At 41.6% G+C, this 27,647-nt stretch overlaps 1 protein-coding gene across 7 annotated transcripts in view; it reads left to right on the plus strand.

The window, feature by feature from the left end:
* Nucleotides 1–106: 106 nt before the first annotated feature.
* The window catches only part of MCTP1 (multiple C2 and transmembrane domain containing 1), a gene marked incomplete at both ends in the record, with an annotated part of 442,947 nt that continues 415,406 nt past the window's right edge, over nt 107–27,647 (plus strand). For all 7 annotated transcript variants that reach the window (XM_079799000.1, XM_079799009.1, XM_079799010.1 and 4 more), the window contains one exon: nt 107–841. In XM_079799000.1, the coding sequence (XP_079655126.1) occupies nt 107–841 (735 nt within the window). The remainder of the gene's footprint in view (nt 842–27,647) is intronic.

The following is a 27,647-nucleotide window of genomic DNA, read 5'->3' on the forward strand; positions in this document are numbered from 1 at the left end:
CCGCCGCCACCGCCGCAGGGCTCCGGGAGGAGGCTCAGCCAGCGAGGGCGGTGGAGCAGGAGGAGGAGGCGGAGGAGGAGGGAAGAGGGGGAGCGGGGAGTGGAGGATGGAGCCCCCGGCAGCCGCAGCGGGCTCCTCCGCCGAGCCTGCCGCTGCGCCCTCCTCCTTCCAGGCCCGGCTCTGGAAGAACTTGCAGCTGGGGGTGGCCAAGAGTAAGGGCGGCGGCGGCAGCAGCGGGCGCGCCGGGGGCCCGGAGCAGCGCACGGCGGCCACCCCATCGCCCTCCCCGCCACCCCCGGGGGGCAGGCGGGAAGCCCTGGCCGGAGCAGGTGGCACGGGCAGTAGGTGGATCGGCTTCAAGAAACGGAAGCAAGTGTTGGACCGCGTCTTCTCCTCCTCCCAGCCCAACCTGTGCTGCTCCTCCACGGAACCTCTGGAGCCCGGCGGCCCCGCCAGAGGCGAGCAGGGGTCCACGCTGCGCCGCAGGATCCGCGAGCATTTGCTCCCCGCGGGAAAGGGGCCCGCTGCGGCGACCGGAGCCGGCGGAGCGACGCCTCCTGGCGGACACTCCCCAGACTCAGCTCCCTCTTCGTCCTCCGCTTCTTCTTCCCTGTCCTCCTCGCCTCAGCCACCCCCGAGGGGGGACCGTGCCCAAGATGAGGGTGCACAGCGTCGGGGCGCCGCGGCGCACTTGTGCCATCAGAAGAGTTCCTCCCTGCCAGGCACGGCCAGCCTGGAGCAGCTGCTGGAGCCGCCTCCACCCCCGGCGGGGGCAGGGCGGGCCCAGAGCCCTAGGCAGCCTTGGACCCCGGAGAAAGGCGGGGAGTGCGGCGGCAGCCAGGTGAGTGCTGGGGGCCGGGGCCACGCCTCCAGCTTTGGGGGACCGAGACCCCGAGACCTGCAGGGCGGTGCGGGTGCTCCCAGGTCAACCAAACCGAGGAAAGGAAGCGTCCCGCACCTGCTCAGTAAAGATAAGTCTTGCACCCCGACTTTACTTGGGGCAGAAATAGCTTTATGAGCTGACAGTGAAAGTGGAAGTATTAATGGTCGCTAAATAGGGGAGAAAGGAAGTTAGACATAATTCAGGGTACTTTTTGGAGGTCTTCTAGAAGGACTCTCCACTGTGTCCCACGTTGTCAAAAGAAAAAAAAAAAAACCCAAACCCAAACGTAGAAAGGATGACAACCCTGTATGATGGTGGTGTGGAGGAGCCAGACTTGGACACAAATGGTTTGCGGGAAGGAACAAATACGAACAGGTGGCTTAATGGTAAGCGTGAGGTAATGGCGTGGGGAAAGCCTTAAAGCAGAGGTTTGCTGATTTACCCACACTCCCTTCCTAAAACTTCCCGCCGCAAGTGGGTCGCTGCCCAACAAGTGAGCAGCCTGCGCGTCTCATCCGAGTTAGTGAAATACGTTCCTCCGGCCTTTGCTAAGATTTAATAGTCGCCCGAAGCGGCTGCGTTGCGAGTGCGCTGCTTCCCGCATCGTGTTGACTCTGATCACGCAGGTTTAGTCGGACAGGAATCCAGTACACGTGTATGCAGGGCCCCTAAGGTGCTCCGCTGAGCGCTGCGTGCACTCCCTCCTTTTGTAAATGTTATCAAATCGTGTTAGTGTTATCACATATTTTGAGAGTTCCATTCTGCCAGGGACCTAAAGAACTCTTTTCTTTCAATATATCTTACTTTATTTGAACTCAATATTTTGCCTCTGAATAGACATGTGAGATTAATTGCTATGTACATTAAAACTTTAACTACAGAAAACATAAGGCTATGTTTAGAAGGATAAGATATGGGAATAGATGTGCTTTCAGTTGAAACGGTTCATAGTTTATTAGTATGGTTTCAGAAAATAGAGCAGAGTATGAGTGTTTTATTGTTCAATAAACACAGGTGAGTGCAGCAACCTGATGTTATTGATGTTCAAGGAAACTCCTGATGTTCTAGAAAATGTTTTTAGTTATTCTCAGAAGAGTAGGTAGGGATATTATTGACAAAAAGCCTAAATAAATCTACCTTTCCCTTCATCTTGAAAAAGAACTTAATAGAATTCTGTTTCTGGTTCCAAAAGTAAGGTTAAAAATTCATTTTAAAAGGATGTTTTAAATTCAGTAAAGATGAATACTATGTATTTAAAAAGTGTGTGTGAGTGTGTGTGTGTGTGTGTGTGTGTGTGTGTGTGTACATAGCCTAATTATAAGAATTTTAGAGTTGGGGTACTGTTTACATTTGTTTTGATGAACTTTTGCAATCAAGAATAATAAGACAACAAATAATAATTGCATTAGATTGGGTGGTAGATATATTACTGCAAATGTTAACTTACTAAATTACTTTGCAGCTCATTGAAGCAAGATATTTTCAAAGCAAAAGCAGGGAATTCTGAATTGGTATTTATGTTTATTTTTACCAGAAAGTTTTCAGACACCATCAATATTTATTTCAAAAATGCTGCTGTATAAATATGAATTTCATATTCAAAAGACCTAAACCTATTTTGGAGAAGACACTAAACATTATTGTGTGTGCCTTCACCATAGACTGGGCACTTTATAGCCATACTAGTACATGATTTAATCCCCGTAGCAGTCCTACATGATCGAAGTTCTTGTTTCCATTTTTATGGATTAGGAAGCCAATGCTTGAAGAAATTCTAGAGTTTACATGGTTGATAAATGACAGAGGTTTTGTAGTCAAGTCATTCTCCAGAATCTTTTCCCATGACTGCAGTTACCTTTGACAAGTTTTAGAACTTAAGTTTCTGAGATGAGTTCAGTCCTAGTGATTAATAATACTTGCAAGTTTACGTATGCCCTGGAGTTTTTCCCTCCATCCCTAGAATCAATTCTATGATGGATTAGCTATATTAACTTGTTCTTTGTTCTCTGTGATTCATTCATTGTTGCATATCTATTATGTCATATTCACAAATGACACTAATCATACCATCTGTAGTTCTAAAGAAGCTCTTAATTATAAAGAACTAGCATTTCAGTGAAGACACAGAAGAAATAAAAAAGCTAAAATATCTTTCAAAGAATAGGTGAAAGGTGGGTATAGGCAGGACAGTAAGCCCTGAGGGGCTTGTCCCTTGGAGGACACAGTCCCGGGGAGAGGCACTGTTGGTGGTTTCCAACATCTGCTAACGGAGCCTTGTTCTCTGAGAACTGGACAGTTTTCTCTGTCATGAGTCACAAATCCAGCTTTGAGCAGCACTTGCTCACTGATGCAGAAGAGAGGACTCCTAAGTCCTCTAAATACTTCTCTGCCCAACTCAGTGAGCCCGCTCACCTCTCTGAATGGGGAAGAGGAAGAAATAGGGTTGGAACCTGGAACAGGATGAGGGCTCACCAAGGTGCCCAGGAGTAGGCTTAGCGCTGCAGCACCCTTCCAAAGCTCCCTACATATCTCAGAGATCTTCCCTGGTGCTCTCAGCACATCCATCACCTGCAAAAATACTGGGGCATGGGATAGAGTGCGTAGCACATGTAGATTTCAGTTTTATTCACAGTTCCCAAGAACAGATGGGAACACATGGAAGAAAAGACAATGAAATTATAAAATTCATCTTCAGATTGCCTAGATAAAAAGAACTTTCTTTCAAAGGAGAAAGAACATTTGTTGCAAAAAAAAAACAAAAAACAAACAAAAAAAACACACAAGACAAGACAAATTGCTCAATTTTTCTCTTGTTCTCTGCTTGATCCTGGCATCAGCCATGTTCTCCAAACATTCCCCACCTCTCCATCCCCTAGCCCAGCATGAAGCCCCAACAGCATATGTGCACATACTCTGACACTGGGTAGAGATGTTAAGGAGAAGCCAAAAATCAGATTGGGTTGCTGGGGCAAGAGATTTGGAAGTCAATGCTGAACAGTGATTAAAACAGAACAAGCTACCTCCCATGCCCCTGCCAACCCTCGTGCCATTATGTTTTCTTTAGCCAAATATACCTTTGCAATGCACTATAACACATTTGATAATGTCTTGCATATTATATAACATGCATTATTTAAAATAATCTGCTTTGGAAAAAAAAAAGAAACCCCTTTCATCCCACTGATTCTAGTTCACGTGCCGGGCCATATTGTCACACCAGATGCATTTCATTTTCTGCAGCACAGATGGGAAAGATGCTTTCTCAATTTGTGTGCATATAAAAAATATGCCAATTTTATATATTCTGTCTTGATGAGTTACTAAAATTATATTCTGCTAGAATCAGGGAATCAGTATTTTAAGATAAAGAGTGAGGAATGAATATGTTGCATTTTTTAGTGTTTTAACAGAAAGCTTGTAGTGATCGTGAATGTTAAACTTTTATTGTTTTTCCTTCACATTTATTTTGTTAAAATTGTTTTCCTAGAGGAGTAAAAATGTTTTATTCAAGGTGTTATAGAAATGTTTCAAAACATAGTAAGAGGAATATTCATTCACTGGGATCAAATTCTTGAAACACATCTCTATGGCCTGACAAAACGTGGAAAAACATCTTACATTAAGCCTACGTGTGAAATGGATCTCACTTTATTAATTAGCTGACCTTTTAAAGAAAGCCTGTGTTTTCAAAAATTATTTTAAAAAATGATTTGGGTTACTGTTTTGCTGTTTGTTTTCAGATATCTTTAATATTACTTCAAAGAATATAACTTAACCTTGGGAAGGCCCAAATTTAAAAAGAATTCCTAACAGAAATGATTAAAACCATTTAAAAAAATCTATAATTACAGAAAGCCACCCCAAATAACAGTAGCTTTTTCAAAATGTGTATGTCGGGATGGGGGTAGGGGAGAGATGAGACCTTAGGACATTTTGGAGCAGGGTGTGCAGTGACCTTTGGTGGGTTGTAGCATTCTTGAAAAATATTGGCATCTTCCGGTCCTTCCAGAGAAAGGGAGTGAAAAGAGTGAGTAAGAGGTTACCTTAGAGTGGAGTTACTTCCCTGTAACCTTTAGTTCCTATCCCGTGTATCTGGCAGATTTGAGTAGAGCTATGAATATTGCATAAAGGGAAGTGTTATTACATAGATATTGTATGAAATGGGCTTGAAACCTAGCTTAATAAACATCAGTAGTGCTATTATTATTGAACAGTATATTAAAGTTTTGCTATTGCCACCATTACAAATAAGTGGGTATTAAAAAAAAACAGGGAGCTTTGCTGGTCCTTTTTACTTAATTTCAGGTATTTTACTTGCTGTGGTGACAAAAATAGCTCAAAATTAACCAAGGTCGTACTGGTGACATCATAACACAGTAAAAAAAAAAAAAAGCATTACTTTTGGTAAGTATGTGCACATTATCATGGAAAAATGAATAAATACTTTGAGGGATGAAATAGGATTCATAGATTTATAAAGGAAATAGAACAGACATTTCCTCTTTTTTTTTTTTTCTTTTGCCCCATTGTTTGAACATAAGGGATGATTTCACAAATTAAAGGTTAATAATCTATCTTTGGTACCTCAGGAAACATGCAGTGTAATTTCTTTGCTCATGATGATTATCAAAATGTTTGCCAGCTCTACATTGAAGAAGAATAAAAAACATGCCTGGATAACAGATTCAGAAATTAGGGTCATACATTTTTGTTGTTAATTCATAGCTATTTACAGTATCACAGCACACACCTGTTTTAGAAAGGGAGTCATTGATCTTTTGAAATCTGAAACTCTTTTGTTTTGACTTCTTTTTTTGCTGGGAAACTTATTAAAAATACATATTTCCCTGCCTCGATAAGCCAAGCTTCCTAAATACCAGTAAAATCCTTTCTTGATAAATGGGGATCACTGTTTGAATATTGACTTTTGGGGGTTTTATTTAATGTGAATGAAATAATGTCCTCGAACTTGTTTTAGATAAGCTTCCTTGTTTTCATAAAATTGCAGTATAAAATATACCTATTTATGTCAAGTTTATCTTTCTATAAAGTTCATTATTGAAAGGTGTGAGGCATCCTTCCTCAGGTCATTTTTTCCACTTGCCAAATAATCTTTCCTGTATTTGTGAATTTTGTCAGCACCATTAAAAATAACATATATTTTATTTCCTGCATGATTAACTTTATGTGCCATTTTGATTTCCTTGTCACTATCAACCTTTCCTTTTAACTTACATTGCTCTTTATAAATCAGGTGTAAAAGGTGATGACTATCCTTCAACAATTCAAGGTTTTATGCAGAGATTTTTCCCTCCAGTGTAACCAGTTTCTTTCTTTTTAAACATGTTCTTATTGATTTAGAGAGAGAGGAAAGGAGAGGGAGAGAGAGAAACATTGATGAGATAGAAACATGGATGGGTTGCCTCCTGCACGCCCCTACAGGGGTAGAGCCCAAAACCTGGGCATGTGCCCAGACCAGGAATTGAACTGGGTTACTTGACCTCACGGATGCACATATGACGCTCAACTAACTGAGCCACATTGGCCAAGGCTGTAACCAATTTCTAATTAGAAATTTTTTTTTCCAGCAGAATATCAGGCCATGATTTCCCTGATGTCTCCAAATATTTGTATTTAACATTAGTCTGAATGTAAGCAATGCAAAAAACTCTGTTTTTTTCCAAGTCCTGCTTACTGTCTTCTTAAGAGAACAGTTTTCCTGTGAAGTCTCTTTTCTGGTATTTTATACCAGCCTAATTCCCATTCTCTTGGATCCTGGCCTGGAAAATTGCAACACATGATAGACAAATGGACCTCTGGGCATTTTAGGATCAATGCCTCCTCCTAATCCCACCATTTTATTCATAGAGGCCCCCTCAGCATTAGCAATCTCACCTATTCTGCTTCAGCCTGAGCTACCTGCACCAGCACTGCTAGAGTAGAATTTGGCAAATCCTGGTACAATTGACCTATTTAATTGACATTGTAAAAACGGTTCAGGGAGAACCATTCAATAAATGGTTGCTGAATGAATGATGCAATGAATGGATGGGCTAGAGCTGTTCAGAGATAAGTTCTCTAGAAAAGTTTCAAAATCCTTTACAGCTGTGTAATGATGTTAATGCCTTCTTGATTCAGAGTTTTTTAAGCCTGACAGATGTGGCTGATATTTCTCTCTCCTCCCAGCTGGTAGCTTGGCTGTTTTCAGCTTGCACTTTAATCTGGTTTACGCCTGCAGGCGTGAAGGGAGGACCTGAGCCTACTAAGTGGCTGCCATATTGTGCTCACATGGACGATGGGGGAGTGGTTTCTATTTCTGAGGTCTCTGGCTCAGCGCTGCATTTCTTGGTGCTGGTCTCTGACTCCCGGAATCCGATTTTGCACCTCAGTCTCCTTGTCTGGCCTCTGACATTGCACCCCCACATCTGGATTCCAGACACCTGCTGACTATCCTTACCTTATGATCTCCGAGTCTTAAACTCTGCTCTTGAATCTTAGCTCAAGATACTTTCCTGCTGCATTGCCATTTTACCTCAAACCCATTTCCTTGCAACTGATTAAAATCCCAGTCTTGATCAGGACTCTTGCCCCCCCTAGCCTGGCCCATTCTGCTGCCTCTTGAGTGCCAAGGGTGTGAACTGGGGTTCAGAGACTTGGCCAGTTGCTTTTCATAGCAAGGCAGATCCCCTGCCTAATGCTGAGACTATTTATAAAACACTAAAGCCTCTCTCCAGAAAATCTGCATTGCCAGTCAACTGCACTTGCCTATAAAGGGGTGTTTCTTCCCCCTGGGACACAAAGCTAGAGCTGATCTTCTCACTGAGCTCCGTTCACTTCTCCATGTCCCTACTCCCTTCTCTCCTATTTTGAAAGCACTCACTATGCCTATTCTTTAACCTCACCACCTTTTTATTTAGTCCTGCCTTCTTTCTTCTTTAATTTTTTTTCTTAATATTTTTCCTTCTGTCTCTCTGCCTGCAAAGCTATTTTTGCATCTGGATTTGTGCAGTGGGAATTGTGACATAAGTGTAAAAAACACACTGGATTTCAAAGCCTTTGCACAAAGAAAGTAAAATTTCTAATTACTATTTTTATATTGCTTGCAGTTGAAATATTATTCTGGATATAATGAATTAAGTAAAATATTATTAAAGTTAATTTCATCTGTTCCTTATATTTTATTTTTTCAAATGTGGCTACTAGAAAATTTAAAATTATGTATGTAGCTCACATGTTTATATTCATTGAACAGCACTGATCTAAAGTCCGAGTTCAAACTCCATTGATAACAGGGGCCAAAGCAAAGAGGGTTTGGTGGGGCCCGTGGTGAACCAGGAGCTCTGAGGGGCAGCTGTTGCTCAGCCCCAGGTGACTGTCTCACAGTGGAAAAAGCAGTGTTGCCAGAATTTCTGCCTTCTTTGATAGATGCCCAAAGTTTGGAATTTTGTGTGAAGTCTCCAGAATTTTGAATTTTATTTTTAAATTTATCTTTATTGTTGAAAGTATTACAGATGTCCCCTTCGTGTCCCCCTCCCCCCCACTAACTCCTCCTCTGCACCTGCCCCCCCCCCACCCCAGGCCTTCACCACTCTATTGTCTGTGTCCATGGGCTATGCATATATACATATTACACTCTTCTCCCACCCACCCCACCCCTGTCTTCCCTCTGAAATTCCTCAGTCTGTTCCATGGTTATCTGTCTTTGACAAATAATCTGTACTTTTAAAAACACAGCACAAGTCAAATAAAATGTATCTCTGGACTGGATTTAGCTATCAGTTTGTAGCTATCAGTTTGACCTCCGGACTCCAAGAGCTCCTGTCCGATTTCTCCTTCCCTCCCACTACTAGGAGTGTTATTTGGGACATAATAGGTGTCAATACATTTTATAAAATAACAAAACCAGGAGTGGTGTGATGGAATCCAGAATGCAATGGGTTGAGGGGTGTGTGGAAAGAGGAGGTGTGGACAGGGAGAGGGCCAAGCAATTTGGTTCTATCCAGAGGATTAAAGAAAGGGGTAGTAGGAGAGTGAGAACAGTGTTGGGATGGGATCAGGGGAAGGTTTTTAGTTTTTTTAACCTTTTGCACTCGGATGTCGAGTGTGACTCGACACGGTTAGCATCGGTAGCAGGAATCGAGAAAAAAGCAAGCGAGTGCAAAGGGTTAATGGATAGCACCTGAGTGGGCTGATATGTGTGTAGAGAAGAAGTTGAGGTTAAAGGGGAAGGTGGGGGCAATCAATGGGATGAGGTCCCTAAGGAGATGTGTGGGGGTGGGTTCCAGAGACCAGGGGAAATGGTAGCCTCAGCCAGAAGGTGGATGCAGGTAAGAAGCAGGTTTGGTGGCAGCAATTTAAGGGTGTTTGCACCTGATGGCCTCTGCCTTATTTCAAAGTATGGTCAGGATTTGGACATAGGGGCATGAGGGAATGAATATGGCCATAGACACAGAGATGAATAAGTGCCCTGTGTATACAGGAAATGGAGAGTCAGTATTGGGATGAGGCCTAGGGTGTGGGAAGGGGGGTAATGGGGAGTATAGGGGCAAATGAGGGCGGTAGTAGGGAAGCCTGGAAGCATTTGAGCAGAGGAGACGGGGTCAAGTGAGCCTTAGAAGGGTCGAGTTGGGAGCAGAGGCAGGAGACCATGCCCATGCTGAGGCCACGGCAGTCCCAGTGAGAGCTGGTCAGTAACCTGACCTGGGGCTGGGAAGATGGAAAGATTTGAAAGACCAGCATGGGGCTGAAGCTTCAGAGAAAGGGAAAGGGGAAAGAATGAATCAAAGCATGTTTTCTTTTTTGATTCAGAAATGCTTTCCTTGAAAAGTCTTTTTCTTGGAGGGGAAGAGGGAGGGTTGACTTCTGAGTTTGCATTCATGCAGAGTGCTTGAGGGTGCCGCCTGTTGCGTGGCAGATTGTCACTTATTTACTGTAAAAGCCCATATTCTTTATAGTTGTTTTGGATTTTTCCTGAATAATTCTCCTTTTCTCTGCAGCATTAAGCATTGAATGCAAAGAATGGAGTAAAAGAAAGGGCAAAATGTATGTTTGTCAGTTAAAAAAAATCAGGCAAAACAAGAAAACCTCCTACATATCCCTGTAACGTAGACTCCTGTGGAGCCTGATATCAGAGTGGCTACATATTTGAAGAAATCGTTATAATTAAAGGGTTTAGAATCTATGGACTCTGTTGGAAATTTTTATTCTTAAGGCAATGCACTTCAAATGGTCCTCTCTCAGATGGAAGGTTGGTCTGTGCATGGCAAATGATCAGTTTTTGAAGATTGCAAGTAGACATTCTCTCAAAATGGAAACCAGGGTCTATCTTTGCCCTTAAGCCACATTTGACTCCTATTCTTGTATTGAAATGTAAAATAGCTTTTGATCAAAGAAAAATTCAGCATTTTTAGGGTTGCCTTTGAATAATATTTTCAACACACTGAATTAGAAGTTTGAGTGTTTTCCAAAATATCTTTTGAGATTGGAATAGATTTTGCAGACAAGTTCTACGTTGCTACAGAGCTGTTGCCAAACCCGTGACCCACAGCAGACATGGCAGCACCTTCCCCTCTCCTTTCTTTGCACCCCTCTATTTTTATAAGGAAGCTGGAGGTGAGGGACAGGGATGGGGTCCAGCTTAGACTGTGATCTCACCTGGTTCTCTCTGGTCTTGCATATATGCCAATTCAACTCAACAGTTTCCTGTAAAAAACGTTGATTTAACCATTTTTAACAAATCCTCACCTGAGGATACTAGTATTTTTCCCACTGATTTGTTTTTTTTTTTTTTTTTTTTTTAGAGGGAGTAGAAGGGAGGGAGGAAGGGGAGAGAGAAAGGTAGAGAGACATTGATGTAAGGGAGACACATCAATTGTTGCCTCCTGCAACCGAGGTACATGTCCTTGACTGGGAATCAACCTTTGGTCCTCAGGCTGAGGGTCTAACCACTGAGCAACTGGCCAGGCTGACTTAACCTTTTGGTCATCACTCCCCTGCCCCTCTCTGCCCTTTTGGCCTCTCAGGCAGCATCCATTTACTCTACACTCAGGCTGCTGCTTTTGTGACTTAATAGCCTGCTCTGTGGGAATCAGCTGAGTGAGACTCAGGGGAACAGGCAGGGAGACCTTCATTTTGCAGTTTTCAGACCCCATACTATCTGCCTCTTTTCAAGGAAGATAGAACTTTGTGACGTGTTCTTATATCTATTCCTCTCTACCTGACATTTCACTTTCTCTGGCTTCAACATTTTTCTTCCTGGGTATGTTACAGAATTTACCAGGTGACCGAAAAATACACAGGAGTACAGAGATACAGGAAAAACCCATTTATTTCCAGATGTACTAGTACTGTGACTCAGGGAAGCCTGTTTCCAAATCCTGAGCAAGCCAATATGGAGGAAGCTTCCTCTTTATACCCTTTGGTTTCTTTGTCCCCCATATATGGATCAGACTTCCAGATGTTTCTTGGGCTTTGCAAAAAGCCCCATGTAGCCTGTCTCATTTTCGGTTCTTATAAGTGTATTTCTAGTATCACATGAGCTCACTCATCTAAGGGAAATGATGAACAACATAGACTGATGAACAAGAACAGTATTGATCAGACTGTCAGACCTCAGAGGGAAGGTAGGGGAGGGTGGGGATAGGGGAGATAAATCAACCAAAGGACTTGTGTGCTTGCCTATGAGCCTAACCAGTGATCACGGACAACCAGGGGGGTTGGGGCATGCGTGGGGAGGAGTTTGAGATGGGAATGGGGGGGATGAGGACAAATATGTGATACCTTAATCAATAAAGTAATTAAAAAAAAAAAGCCCCACGTGTTGGGATGGGGGACGTGAGACCACACCTAAAGGCCTGGCCTGGCATCAGCTTTGATAACCCCCTCCGGGGGTTGTGTATTATTCATGGTTTATGGCCTCTGTAAAATCTAAGTATTTAGGTAAATAGGTCTTGCAAGACCAGATAATTAAGGAAGGGGCACTGACTAGACTATAGGCTAACAGGAATGTGCATTAGGGATACTGGTTAACTAGGTACAGAGTCAGGCTGCTAGTCTCCCCCCCAAAAATGTCTTATTTTCCTCATCAGGTATATGCGAGGATATGAGGTAGAACTATATGGAACTTGCCATAAAAGGATTGCTGTCTCTTGGACGATCAACCGTGGTTAGTCTACTTACCTCTGTCCCAGGATTCTCCAGGTGGTGTGTTATTTGGTTGGCTCTTTATTCTCTGCACCCCTGCTACTTGCCATTCAGTTATTTCACTTCTCTTTCTTTCCTGGGAAAATTAAAAGAAAAAAAAGAAAAAGAAAAATCGTGAAATTTTTTATTAGAGGCTTTTTATAATATAGTTTTTCACAGTGAAATTTAAACAATAGGCTTTGATGCTTTGGCATGTGCTGTATACACACACACACACACACACACACACACACACACACACACACACAATTAGGCCTTTACCAGGAATGGCTTATCCATGTACCTATTTTTTCACACACATCATATTTTCCACTGGAGTCAAAGATAACCAGACTAACTCCAATATTTCTCCACGTCTAAATTTAATCTGATAGTATTACATGTCAGTGATAACATAATATTTACAAATGGTTTAAGTTTATCTAGTTTGAGTGGCTGTACAGTAACCAGCTCAGCCAAAGAAAAAACCACACAATTAGAAGACAGTTTTTGTGTTTTGCTATGGGTGTGTTCTATCAAGGGAATGAGTAATCTTGCTTTGAATTTAAACTAAAGTGTAAAGAATGCCTGTTCCTCAGTAAAATAATCATTCTTCTTTAAGTATCTATCTTACAGCCACCACGGAAGAGAGGTCATTGAATTATTCCCTTAGTCTTTTGAAACCTAGATGTCACAATAACTAATGTCTATCATTAGTATTTTCAAGCCTGGCCTGGCTTTACCATCACAAAATGATCCTTACAAGTAAAAAAATAATGAGGCATTTTGTTAGGCTTCTTTATTGATATAATTCAGCTTTTAATTAGAGAAAGTGATGCCTTTAGGATAATAAAGATATATTGTCATAATCACGGGAAGCTCACTTTTTGGAATCACCTCAAAAAGAGGTGGAAAAATAACTGAGTTAGGAACCACGGGGTCTGGGCGGCAGAGCCTTTGTGCTGGCTGCTTAGAGAATGTGCTATTTCTGTTAATGTTGCTAACAATTCTTTTCTTAAATTATAATTTTTATTGATTTCAGAGAAGAAGAGAGAGGGAGAGACTGAAACATCAATGATGAGAGAGAATCATTCATTAGCTCACCCCTGCATGACCCACACTGAAAATTGAGCCCACATGTGCCCTGACTAGGAATAAAAAAGTGACCTCCTGGTTCACAGGTCGATGCTCAACCACTGAGCCATGCTGGCTGAGCGCTAATGATTCTTAGTGGTTCTTTTTTTTTGAATAAAATGTCTTAACACAATTTTATTACTTTATTCATCCTCTTAATCGTATCTGAATTGCATCCTGAGTGGTGTACAAGTGCCCATTTCACATTTGAAATTTTCTTTTTTTTTTCCTTTTAGGAGTTTAGAACTAATGTGAGTTTCAAGCAGCTTACACAAAATTTGTATTTGGTGCCAGAAATTGGTTGTGTGAACTAATTTGCATAAGTATCCATGAACTTCTTCATAGTGGTATCTGTTGTGGTAGCGTTTGGCTTTTATTTCTTTGTTTTTGAATGAAGTTTTGTTAAATCACAGTGCACATTCCATCTTGTATTACAGGAGGTAGGACAAATCATTGTGGTCCTCCCCAGCCCACTCTGTACTGGGTTCTCTTTGCTCAATTGTTCTCTTACTTCTGACCTGAGGCTACCTAGCAGGTGGGGCCATTTTAAAATGACACTTTATAACTAGTATTAATCCTAGCTAAACCTAGCACATCTATTATGTATTGGCACTATGCTAAGTGTTTTCTATGTCTTAACTTAATTGACTATAACTCTTTCTGTTGCATTTTCTACATGAATAAACTGAACCACAGGAGATTAAGTGACATGCCTAAAGTCACACATCAGTATAATTTGAATACAGGTTGTCCGGCCCTTACGCAACACAAAGGAAGGCTGTCTGAAGTAGATTGTGCCTGAGAAGCCCAGCTTAGGGAAACAGAACTCCAAGTGGAAGTTTGGGATGAAGTTTTACAGCCTCCCCTGCCTCCCCATCTCAGTAGTGATGTTACAGTTCTCCTTTGCCTCCACCATTTCCTTCCCATCCTTCTTACTTCGGAAGGTTATCTCACAACAAGTACATCGAATAAAAGCAGATTTAGTGGAACAGTTAGAAGATTTTGGCGTCAGGCTTAATCTTGGCTCTATCACTTACTTCTTGCTGGTGGTAAGCCCTCTAAGTTCTCTTTAATTGTTAGATAAAGATATGGCTAACAACTTTCACATCCCAGTCCTACTTAGATCAGTATTTCTGTTATTGATTTGGTATTAGAGTCATGTTATAAGTCACAGGACGCTTGTAATTATGCATTTTCTATATTCTATAGTCTCATCTCTTAACATAACTGTGGGGTGATTAGGAAGACTGCTTGTTGAACAAATCTAAAGCATTTTGGTCATTAATGCTTTCTTGTTCCACGAAAGAATGGTATTAGGGGAAAGAAACAAAATAGGTCTGTCTGCTAGGCATTCTTTATTCGGTATCTTAAATAAACATGACAGAGAGGTATTATTGCTTGTGACATTTTATATCTGGAAAATAAAGAGATTAAGTAATTTGTCTGTAGTCCTGGTTCTGTCCATAGTTAGTAAGTGGCAGAGCTTGGGTAACAGGTGTCTGATTTTACCAGGGCCATAATTCTTAGGGTACCCACTACTCCACCAATTAGTGAGGCCACATCAGTGCATCGCTATCCATTACAAGTGTGATAACTGATTCAGAGGCATACAAAGAACTGGAGGAGTGAACTGTAAGAGGTCCCAACCTTATCTTGAAGGAAGGGGAGGGGCAGGGAAGGCATTCCTAAAGAAGTGGCATTTAGGATGAAATAAAAGAAGGAATAGGAGTTGGCCAGAGTTGGTGGGGAGAGAGGAAAGTAAGGGATATGGCAGATAGTTCTGGGCAGAGGAAACCACCACAAAAGGCACTTAGAGAATTGCCTGGGCAACTGGAATCCTATCTAATAAAAGAGTAATGTGCAAATTGACCATGCCTCCACTACACCAACAAGCCACGCTCACCAGCCAATCAGGAGCGAGTATGCAAATTAACCCAAGCAAGATGGCTGCGGCCATGGAGCAAGCAGGAGGCTTGGGTTTCACTGGCAATGGAGGAAGCCAAGCTTCCCGAACACCCTGGCCTGCCATGGACTCTACTCAAGGCTACAAAGTTTCAATTATAGAAGATAAGTAAATCCCAACAAAAATGGCGGCAGCCACAGAGCTGGAGAGAGCAGGAGGCTTGGATTTCCCTGGTGATGGAGGAAGCCAAGCTTTCTGCCTGCCCTGGCCTGCCCTAGCCTTCGCTCCAGGCTACAAAGTTTCAATTATAGAAGATAAATAAATCCCAGATAGCAGGGCCTCCACTTGGGTCACCGGGAGGTGTGGCCAGCCTGCAAACCATCACAGGCCTCTCACCCAGGGTGCCCCATGCCCCAAGGGAACCCCCACCCTGATCCGGGACACCCTTCAGGGCAAACCAGCTGGCCCCCACCCCCACCTGTGCGCCAGGCCTCTATCCTATCTAATAAAAGAGTAATATGCAAATTGACCATCACTCCAACACACAAGATGGCTGCCCCCATGTGGTCAAAGATGGATGCCCCCATGTGGACACAATATGGCCGCCACAAGATTGCCAGCAGGGGAGGGCAGTTGGGAGGGACCAGGACTTCAAGGGAGGGCATTTGGGGGCAATCAAGCCTGCAGGAGAGGGCAGTTGGGGGGGACCAGGTCTGCAGGGAAGGGCAGTTCAGGGGGGACCCAGGCCTGCAGGGGAGAGCAGTTGGGGGGGGGGACCAGGCCTGCAGGGGAGGGCAGTTAGGGGTGACCAGGCCTGCAGGGGAGGGCAGTTAGGGATGACCAGGCCTGCAGGGGAGGGCAGTTAGGGGAAAACAGGCTGGCATGGGAGCAGTTTGGCATCAATCAGGCTGGCAGGGGAGTGGTTAGGGGGTGATCAGGCTGGCAGGCAGAAGCGGTTAGGGGCAATCGGGAAGGCAGGCAGGCAAACAGTTGGGAGCCAGCAGTCCTGGATTGTGACAGGGATTGGGCCTAAACGGCAGTTGGACATCCCTCGAGGGGTCCCATATTGGAGAGGGTGCAGGCTGGGCTGAGGGACACCCTCCCCCCCCCTCCATGCATGAATTTCATGCACTGGGCCTCTAGTTTTGTGAATAAGAGGGCAAATGAGGGGAGGGATGGGTCTGGAATGGTTGGCAGGGGCCAAATTATGCAGGACCTGTGGTCTGTGGGGAGACTGGACTTCTACAAGTACTAAAGCAGTTTTGAGAGCCTGGGTGCTTGGCCATGGAGAGAAGAACCAGTTTAAGGAAAGTTCATGATCTTTGTCTGGTAATAGCTTTTCTTTGCTGCTATGTGTGGAACCACTTTGCACTCATAGAGTTGCTTTATAAAGAGATAGAGAAGTGTGTTGGGGCTACCATTCTTTACTAAGACAATGGTATTTTAAAATGTCTATAAGAATTAGAAATATCCAGTGAAGGAAAATATATTACCCTCTGGAAAAACATGCCATTTCAGTCTTCCTAATGGATTTTTTTACTGAGCTCTACTGGCAGGTAAATGAAGGCAGGAAAGGCAATCTAACTTCCCATTGTCAGTGCTCAGGGAAGAGATGCTCATAGCATGTTTCGGCGCCTAGGGAGAGATGAAAATGAGATGAAGCCCAGTGATCCAGATGTTACAGCTGTAACTTATGGAAAACATATTTTTCATGAAATTCAAATTTCTTTCCTGAAGTTAGAATGTAAGAACTTTGGAAAGGGATTCTGTAAGGAGAGGTGTACATTTAAAAGTCTACATTGTTTGTTGACATAACTGTGGGGTGATTAGGAAGACTGCTTGTTGAACATATCTAAAGCAAATAAAGAAGATTTGATTTGTTTTATACTTTTCTATTATTTTTAGGTAGAAAACCTAAATTTTATATTTTCACATACAGCCAACATTCACATTTATGAAACATTTGTAAAAGTGCACCGAAGCAAGAAAGAAAATTTAAACTGTATAAAATCTCACCACTACATTTGTAAACACTATGTTATATAATGAAAAAGAGGAAATGTCAGAATTCCTCACTGAGACTGTAAGCCCACCGAGTGATCAAACTTGCAGTGGCAGCCATAAGCCAGCCTATGGCCTTTCTGTGAAAGCTCAGGATATAGATGCTAACCACTCGCTTGCTTTTGTCTCGAGCTGCTACCGATGCTAACTGTGTCGAGCCACACTCGACATCCGAGTGCAAAGGCTAATATGTCTGCTAGGCAAGTGTGAACACTCAGGAATTGTACCAAGCCCTTCCCTAGTCAAGCCTGCCAATCTGTGCTTGACCTCCTAGCCAATTACAGTGAAGAACAAACACCAGACAGCATAGGCTGTCCTAAGCACCCAAGCACTACAGCCATCTGGGGTAGGAAAGAACATCTGGTAAAATTCAGTGATGTCAGCCATGTCCAAGTCAAAGTAGTATCTACAACTTACATATTCTTTATCTGCTGTCATGGAAACCTGTAATGTGGTCTCTCTCTCTCTTTTGGGGCCTTTATGTAGCATTTTGCTGGAGTCATAACCAAGAAGCACTATACAAACATCAGATAAATTTAACATTAATTCTCCTTCTGTTTGGGGATCTCAGACTCTTTTCAGAAACTAAGGGAAGTTGTTGCATTCTCCTCCTAAAGAAACACAGTGTACACAAAACCAATATTATGCATTCACCTTCAAGCAAGGAAGTCCATGACTTTCAACCTATGGCTTCCAGAACCCTCCTTTGGTACCCTTGGGATAAAACAAAACAAAACAAAAAAACTTCAGTGATAATTTTCACGACGTAAGATGGCCTCATTGGCACTAGAAAATTTTAAAACCTGAGTCTTTGGATTTTCAATGATGACCTTGTGTATTTATTTATCCCAGAACCTTACAGAGTCCATGACTGATTCCTAGGAAAGAACTATGGACTGGTGTCCTAGGAAGAAGTGCAGTCGTGCCTGCAAATAAAAAATCAGTTGTGTCCTGCAGCTGATTTGCTAAAGAGACCAGCATGCAATTAGAACCCTCATTTGGTCGCAATTGGAATTTCCTGTTAATATTGGGAAGTTGATTTGTATTCCCTTTTTGTTAGTTCTTATGTAAAGACTCTTCTTTGGGTTTGAACCACTGAGAAGTCAGATTCCTGTACTAGAGTGCTGTAGTCATGTACTGTTACGCAAATGATACAAAGGGAATTCCCAATCTCAGGAGATACAGAGGCTTAATTACCTCACTGTAACAGCTGTTGGGATAATTGGTCTGATTTACACCAGCATTAGTGTGAACAGACTTTTGTCCTCTCAGCTCTCTCTACTCATTTCCTCTCGATGACTACATGGCCATCTTTTAGAAATAAATGTGCTAGAAAATGTGAAAGCTCACAATCTGAAGTCATTTTGAAGAAAGAGCCTTTTTCAAACCGCAAAGGTGGATAGTTTAGAGAGATGAGAATCTGTGCTGTGTGCTCTGGGCCTTGACAAATGGAAGTACAATTACTCCCTTGATAATAAACAGAGCAACCACAGGTCTAACTCAGAGCTACTAGCCTGGAAGCCTGATTCTCTGCTTGGGGCACTGGCCGTTGAGAAGGAAGATGGGTGGAGCTGGGGGTGGAATGTAAACACCTTTTGGAGAATTGATGCTTGGTGTACCAGGGATGAGGAGACAGACCTGCTTCCAGGGTTGGCTTCACAAGGTCCTGCCAGGCAGGTGAGACTTGGGAGCAGGAGTGGTTCACAGTGGTTCCCATGATCATAATTTGAAGAATGGCAATGTCCAATGAGACAGATGGAGCCCAGGCTTCAGGGATGTCTTATTCAGGACTCTTTCCTTGTAAGTGACAGGAGCTCTTTTCTTCCTGGATCTGGCTAAGGTTTCTCAGACTGTCTTTGCCCCTCACCTCCTTCTTTTCTTCCTTCCTCCAAATTTCTTGGCTTTGGGCATCTTCTCTCTCAGGGAGGTTCTCTCTTCCCGGTGGCCCCCAGCAGTTCTTGGCATATAACCCCCTTACAGTTCTTGGGAGTGAGTCTCATTGGAATGATTTGGATCCATACTCCACGCACTGTGGCCAGGGCATGAGGAGCATGGCCAGGTCATGTGTGTATCCTTTGAGCTCCGGAGTGAGGGACATTCCAGCTAAACAATGTGGATTGAGAGTAGAAGGGAGGCAAGTTCTTCAAGGCAAATCAGATTGCTATTGGCAAGCAAAAATCTCCAGTGTCCACTTGGGGTTTGGCCAATAATCAGCAGTTGCAGAAGATGAATGATCAGCCATTCAGAAAATCTATCTCTGAGCTGCTGGACTGAGCTACTGGACTGAGATATGGGGTTCATTCCAGCCCTTCAGAGGGAGACTGTTTTTCCTGTGTTATTAATATAAAATGACCATAGTGTATAGAATAAAAAGTTTGTCAACTAGTTTTTTTTCATGCCTTCTTGAGTAGATTATACCAGTGATGGGCAACCTTTTGAGCTTGGTGTGTCAAACTTCGCCAAAAAACTGAGCATAACTCGGGTAGTGTGTCACTTTGAGGAAAAAACATTATTTCGCAAATGTTTCATCCTCAGGAGCAGCAAATGTTTCATCCTTGGCATGCGGCCGCCTCAGCGGCTGCGTGTCATCAGAAATGGCTACGCGTGTCAGTGCTGACACACGTGTCATAGGTTCGCCATCACTGGATTATACTGTTTATGAAGACAGAGTAATGAAATAACTAGTTTTAAAGTCAGCTTTGGTACAAATGATAGCACCCAAGTTAACCTAAAGTTTAACACATTTATTGAGTCCTGGAATGTTGGAAAATAACCTATAAATCATACTCTACATTAGGGAGATACTGATCCTCAGGGGATATATACACTAAAGATATTCTCTTCTCTCTCAGAGCCTAGAATACAAACCGTTCCTGATCACACCTTCCTTAGAAGCAATTTCATTTAAACAAATATGCTTATATACTTCAGAGGTTTTCACCTACTGGCCCTGGAAAAAGAAATGTTGCCTTTAGAGGATCTGGTTTCAGTACAAAGGAAGAGAAAAAATAGTGCAAAAGAAGAATAACCTAGGCAAGTTGTATTCCAGAGCTCAGTAAGGCACTCACCCTTTCCACACCTCACATTTCTCTTCTGTAAAGCTGGGAGAATAACACACCTATCTGATGGCATTTTTAAGAGAGTCCACTGAAGAGTATAAATTCTTGGCACATGGTAAGGGCTCAATATATATTGTTATTTTCCCATGTCTCTCCTAACGCATTATTGCTAATGGCCTGTTGATCTCTACCTTTGACTTAACAAGTAGTTTCTTTTAAACTCACACCAGTGTCTTTTGGAGCCTTAAGGGATGATCATTCACACTTTAGCATAAATTAATTTGATTATATTCTTTCTTTCTAATTCCTGGATAGAAAACTGTAAATTTGAATAAGGGGTGTAGAGTGGGTGAAATGGAAGTGAATGAGCTCAATCTGTGGAATTTGTGGCAGTGACCTGGGCCTAGGTGGGTGCTACAGGACTTTGAAGGAGGGAGAAGATACTAAGAGACTGGAAAATGGGAGAGCTTTGAGTAGAGGGGCATGAGGAGAAAGAATAATAACTAAAGACTTTCTTTGATGCAGAACTTTGTCATAGAATGGCTCTGAATATGGCAATGGAATGAGAAACTGCCATTTTCTCCTCCTGTCATTCATAACTTCTTGTTCCCAGAACTTCAGCGGGAACTGCTAGTACCGAATTAGGCGGTCTCATCTGCAAGCCAGCCCCCTTTGAGGACATTACTTCTTGGGCAAATGAAGTCAGTAAACAGCTTCCCAATGAACTTCTGGAACCTCACCAGTTCAGGAAGCCAGAGGCTGCCTGCACTTCATAGATAATATTTTTATAATTATTTATAATTATTTAGCCTTCCTAAACTTGGCAAATTTTATTTTTTACCATATCTTAAACTGGAGTGTCTCAGAAGGGTTCACTTTTAGTTACTTTCTTTGCTTAATATATGCCTTATACTTAGTAGATACCCCACAAATGTAAAATCAAATGGAATAATTAACATATTTTTTGTATTAATTGAAAAAATTTTTTGAAGTACTAGGATAATTATTAGGGGTAGATGATATGACATAAATGGTCTTTAATTCTCTTATATTTATTGAATAGCTTTAGTTGTTCATTTTATTAAAAATATCTCAAGGAACTGATTACCCCTAAGTTTTAAAAATATTTTATGTTTCTTCATTAATTTTCTAATATTTGTACAATAGTGAACTTTTCCAAATAAAACATTTTATAAATCCTAAACTCTGATTTTAAAGAAAAGGTTTAGTTAATATGTTTGAAATTGTCAGATCCAGACAGTTACAATAAAATCTGAAAAATATCAAACCGATGAACCTAGCATAAGAAAGTTGAATACAAGCTTTTATTTTTCAAGGTTAAATAATCAGTTTCTCAAAATAGATGTTTTTATGTGATTCCTAATCTTTCTAAGCACACAGCCATCTATCTATAGGGTCCTCCCTCAGGTTTTTGAGCTGGGAACTGATTTAGATATCTTTGTCCCATTGTAGGTTCTTTTGTATACTTAGTATTTATATTTTAGTTTTTATGTTGTTTCCTTTCACTTCCTAAAAATGCGTGTAATGCTTAAGAATAATGATGCTTTGGTGTCTTTTAAAGATATTTACAGAGTGCTTGCCTGGGTACTGTGCTAGGAGTTGTCTGCAGGAGTGCCCACTTTCCTTAACTGGTTCACATGTTTGATAGGAACTATGTGCCCTCAAAGTATCTTTGATTGAAGAGTGTGTCTTATTATAGATTTCATCTTTAAGAGCTTAATCCTCTTAATTTCATATCCACTGGTGAGAGTAAATAAATGAGCAGGCAAAGATTTAGTGAAATAGACATATAGTCAGAACTTTGATGCTTCACCCAGATCCCCTTGTCTGGTTGGTGGTGTGGCCACCACCCCATCCTCCATCTGGTGGCTTGACCCCAGCTGCTGAGGTGATAGACTGTAATGGTTTCACAGCCGTGCCCCTCACTGGTCATTGCCTTGACAACAGAAAAATGTCTCTCCCAAGGTTGTCCTGCTACAAGGGGATGCTCAGAGCCAATGACTACATTGAAAGGCCCAGCCCTCTTGCCTTGATTTGGGAAACCTCTGTAGTCCCAGCTTCAGGCCTCCCTGTAGGATCGTGCAGGCCTCCACTGGAACCTCCATTGTTCCTTCTCCCTCTATGTAGTCTGGCCTCCCTCACTTCCTTACAGGTGCATCTCCTGGGGCACCCCGTCACCCCAATATACCATCTTCACGCAGCTCTCCATTGCGGAGAACCTTTCCAAGAACTCAGTCTGATAGACATCATTGCTGATTTTTTTGAAGTGATCTCTCTGTTTCAGGAAGAAACAGAAGTCATGGAAACAGTGGCAGTGGTTTCGAAGAGATGGTGACACATGGACATTTTGAAGACAATGAAGGGAAGTTTTAGTGGTGGGGTTACACCCAATCTTAAAATAGCATTTATGGGAAGATGAAGCACAGAAGTGCCAAAGGAGATGGGCGTTAGGTGGCACCAGAGGGCAGGGAAGTTAAAGGAGATGAAAAATAGTACAAAAATATAATTAATTATGGATTTAAAATGTTAAGTATTTAAGTATTTTCAAAGATCACCAAATGCTAATGTGGGAAGAATCTTTTTCAGCTACAAAATCACACCGTGGCCTGGAGTATCAGGTGTTGCAAAAATTTGTATAATAGCATTCATATACACTGTCATTGCAAATGGTCTTTAGCTGTCCAATGGAAGAATTCTGTAAGGGTTCCTATACTGTGTATCAGGAGGTATAAGGTTTTAAGGTGGTTAAATGATTTTCCTAATAGAACATTTACCTGGTGCATAATAGCTGCTCAGAATGAATATGCACAAATCAGTGAAAAAGGCTAGAAGCTGAACCCAAGTTCTGGATATTTTCCTTATAGTTTAGAAGAATGGAACTTACTTAAGAAAAGTTGCTCAGTCTAATGGAACTTAAGATACTTTGGTTATTGCAGTTAGAGCTAATGTAGATAAATGAGTTATTTTGACTTTTTAAAAAAGTAGAAAGAACCTATAGAAATCTATTGTTAATACATAATCAAAGATCTGCCCCAAATATGTATGTAGAATTATTCATCACTCTGTTACTTTTAACAGGGAAAATTTGGCAATGGCTCAAATTTTCAATAGGGAAATGCTTAAATAATTACAATAAACTCTCTGGGTTATGTGGGAGTTTAAAATGTTTTCAAAATATTTTTGATATGCATTTTTAAATAAACTTTATTTTAAAACAGTTTTGATGTAAAAATATATTGCAAAGAAGTGCAGAAAATTCTTAGGTATTCAGCCCCCAGTTTCCCCTATTATCAGCATCTCACATGACTAAAGGATATTTGTTACCGTTAATGAACTGACATAGGTACATTATTATTAACATAAAGTCTATACTTTACTTAGATCTCCTTAGTTTTTACCTAATGTCATTTTTTTTTTGTTCCAAGATACCATTGAGGACACCAAATTAATTTTCATCATGTCTCCTTATGCTCCTATTTGCTATGATGGTTTCTCAGACTTCCCTTATTTTTGATGACTTTGATAGGTTTGAAGACCACTGCTCAGGTGTTTTGTAGAATGTGTCTCAATTTGGATTTGTTTGACGTTTTTCTCAGAATTAGGCTGGGGTTATGGGTTTTGGGGAGAAAGATCACAGAGATCAAATGCCATTTTCATCACCTCTTATCAAGGGTACATACTATAACATGACATCATGGTTAATCTTAACCTTGACCCCTTTGGCTGAGGTAGTGTGTGTCAGGCTTCTCTGTAAAGTCCTCCTCCTCCACCCCACACACTGTACTCTTTGGAAGGAAGTTACTATGCACAGCTTACACTGAAGGGGTGGGAAGTTATGTTTTACTTCGTGGAGGATGGAGTATTTACATAAAGTATTTGAAATTCACCACAGGAAATTTGTCTATTCTCCCCAATTATTTACTTATATCAGTATGAACTCATGGGTATTTATTATATACTTTGGGTTATTCCTTAATACTAATTTATTTACCCGTTCAGATTGTTCCAGCTTTGGCAATTGAGGGCTCTTTCAGTTGGCTGTATCCCTTGATATACTCCCATCATCCCGTGTGTTTGTTGCTCGAGCACTTCCTAACTTTCTAACTGTGGATGCTCCAGGCTCATCTGATATATTTTCTGCCCTCGTCCTAGAAATACCATTTCTCTAAGAATCCCTGGTTCCTTTTATTGGAGAATGGTATTAGAATCCAAGATCTGGGCACTAGGTGAAATGATTACTATTGGGGAACAATGGCCTAGAACAGTGGTCGGCAAACTCATTAGTCAACAGAGCCAAATATTAACAGTACAACGATTGAAATTGGGCCACGAAGTTTCACTCTCACTGTACATTAGCGCCTGCATGTGGTATTTTGTGGAAGAGCCACACTCAAGGGGCCAAAGAGCCGCATGTGGCTCGCGAGCCGCAGTTTGCCGACCACTGGCCTAGAACAATGTTTATTATAATCCAAAATTTAAAAAACACATAAAACTTGATAAACAATGATATGAATTATGTGCATGTATAAGATATAAATATAAGTTCATGGAAAAATAAAGAAAAAATACTAAAATGTCAACAGTTCATTTATTCAAGTGTTGTGAGATTTGTTTTTTTATACTGCCTCAGTTCTTAATCATGAATCATTTACCTTGCAATTAGAAAAAAAAAGCTGGTTTTTAACACTAAAGTTATTTTTTAAAAGTAAAATATGGCAGATCTTGTTAATATTACCCATCTCCCCAGGCTGTATATTTAGTAATCATTAAGCTCCTATGTCCCAGAAGTTCTCACTGTATCCACCAGGAGTTATGCCAGAAGCTGTTATTAACATCTGTTTTGAGGAGAATTTGAGGACAGTTAATGTCATGATGAAAATTTTCCAGTAAACCACAATATTGAGAAATGTTCTTACCGGCATTGAAATTACTAGTATTGAGGAACAATTTTATTTCTTATGTCAGAGTTTCTTAAACTTCATTAATTGATAGTTTCTACCATATCTGCTCAATACTTGTACAAAATTTATTTAATAGTTTTCTCTAAATTGATTTTTTAAAAATTTAGATACATTTACAAAAACCTTTTTCAAGTTTCATAAATAAAAATCTCATGTCAAGAATAAAACATAGCTCAGCCGGCATGGCTTGGTGGTTGCGCGTGGACCTATGAACCAGGAGGTCATGGTTTGATTCCTGGTTGTGGCACATGCCTGGGCTGTGGGCTCACTCCCCAGTGGGGGTGTGTGTAAGAGGCAGCCGATCAAATGATTCTCTCTCATCATTGATGTTTCTATCTCTCTCTCCCTCCCACTTCCTCTCTGAAATCAATATAAAATATGTTAAAAAAAGAAGAAAACATAAATATAAAACAAAATGCAATGGAACAGTGTTATTAAAGTTAAAAGGTGAAGTGAAGGTTGTCCTGACATAAAGTCAACATGTAAATATGCCCTAAAAAATTCTGCATGGTTTTGGACCCTACTTTACTACCTCATCTTGATGTTTTTTGTTCCCTCCAGCTAACCCACACTGTTCTTACTTTAGAGCTTTTATTGGTCATAGCCTTCTCTGCTATGCTGTTTTTTTCTGTCAGGAACATTTTGTTAATGTCTCCTCATTTGCCAGCTCTCAGCTCATCCTTAGGGAAGCCATTCCCCATCTTCTAGACTCCGTCAAATCCCCAATTATCATCCTCTCCTTTTACATACTCTGCTTTGTTTTATTGTTCTGAGTAGGAATCTTATAACAATGAGATTATTTGATTGCCTATTTCTTTCCTACTTTCCCTCCACAAGGGTATGGAGGGTATGAATCTGGCCTTACTGTTGTATTCCCAGCTTGTCGGATATTGCCTGGCTCATAAAGGAACTCCCTGGATACTGACATGAGTAAATAAATGAATATAACACTCCCCAAGGTTTTGAAATTATAAATTAGTGAATTCCATACTTCCCTTTTGAGTCTAATTTTTTTTCTCCCTATTCAATTTGTTTCTCTCCCAGATTATGTTCAACATGACTAAGCAATAATGAAGGATAGGGAATAAAAACCAGTTAGCTTTTGGTTCTCCTCAGAAAGATTTTGATGTTCAGGCTTTCTGGATCCTCCATTGCTAATGCTATTCCAGTTATTAAGTCAATGGCCTAACTTTCATATAACATGCCTGTAATATGGCAAAGCTAGAGCTTTAACTCATTTAAATACATGCATGACTGTTAAAATAGGAAAAAAAGAGATTATCTATGTATCACCTAGAGTCATTTTGCATAGCTATAGTGGTATGCATATCAGGCTGTGGGCCACAATGACTGTTATAATTTAAGTAGTGAAAGCGGGAGAAAAATACTTTTAAAAGAAGTTATTTAGTTTACTGAAGAAATTATCTTATTATAATTAGAGTTAATAGTGTACAGGTATTTTTCTCGTCTCTTTTTTTAGCACTGCTGCTGAAGAGTTATGTTAGGGCCCAGTAGGAAAACACACACTCCTCTAAGCATTTGAAGCAGAGGGAGTATCATGTGGGGGATTGGTTACACAGATGGTGGAAAAGCTGGGAAGCCAAACAAGGATGAATGGGGCAAAGCAAGAGCAGGCAGTCACTCTCACCTTTGGGCTGAACAGACAAAGGGAGGAGATGATTAGAGCTCAGTGGTTGGGATCACCCAGTGAAGCAGGTACCACATTGGACTTATTGGGGAGGGGGCTGGAGCCATGGGAGACACACACCCTGGCCAGAGCCTCCTCCAGAGACGTAGGGGTGGGAGGAGAAATACTCTCGTTTCTCCCTTCCGACTCCTCTCCCACTGACTGAACCCCTCAGATGCCAGCTGGCAGACATTCATCAGGAATCTGCCATGAATAAGAGGAGAACAGGACTGGTCTGCTGGCAGACAGGCCCTGGGCCAGCATAGGTATTGTGTCATGTTCTACTCCTGGTGGAGGGAGTACATTTTTTACTCTCCCAGAGCTGCTCCGGGATACTCTCCTAACACCTATGGAAAGTGTATTTTCCTTCTTTATTTTTTCTTCCTTTCCTCTCTGCTTGCCTCCCTTTCTCTCTTCCTTCTCTTCTTTTTGGAAAAATATCAAAGAATAAATCAAGAAATAAAGCAAAGGAGGAAAGATATAAGATGATTTAAGTGCCACATGGGAGACTTGGTGTGGATTTTGACCCAAAGAGTTCCATGAAGTCCAATGTTTAGCCCTTTAAGAGCCTCCCATGCTTCTGATTTGGCATCAGTGCCCTGGGCTACCAATGAGCCACCTTCCTCTGTGCTGGTTTTTGACTAAACTTCTGCCTGTTCAGTGCTGGGATGCACAGATTGCTTAGGGAGAGCAGTGACTCACTGATTTCTCTGGAAAATGGTTGAGAAGTTCTGGGGGCTAGTCCTTGAAGGCAGGA

The sequence above is a fragment of the Cnephaeus nilssonii genome (genome assembly GCF_951640355.1).
Source record: "Cnephaeus nilssonii genome assembly, chromosome: 2".
Lineage (NCBI taxonomy): Eukaryota > Metazoa > Chordata > Mammalia > Chiroptera > Vespertilionidae > Cnephaeus > Cnephaeus nilssonii.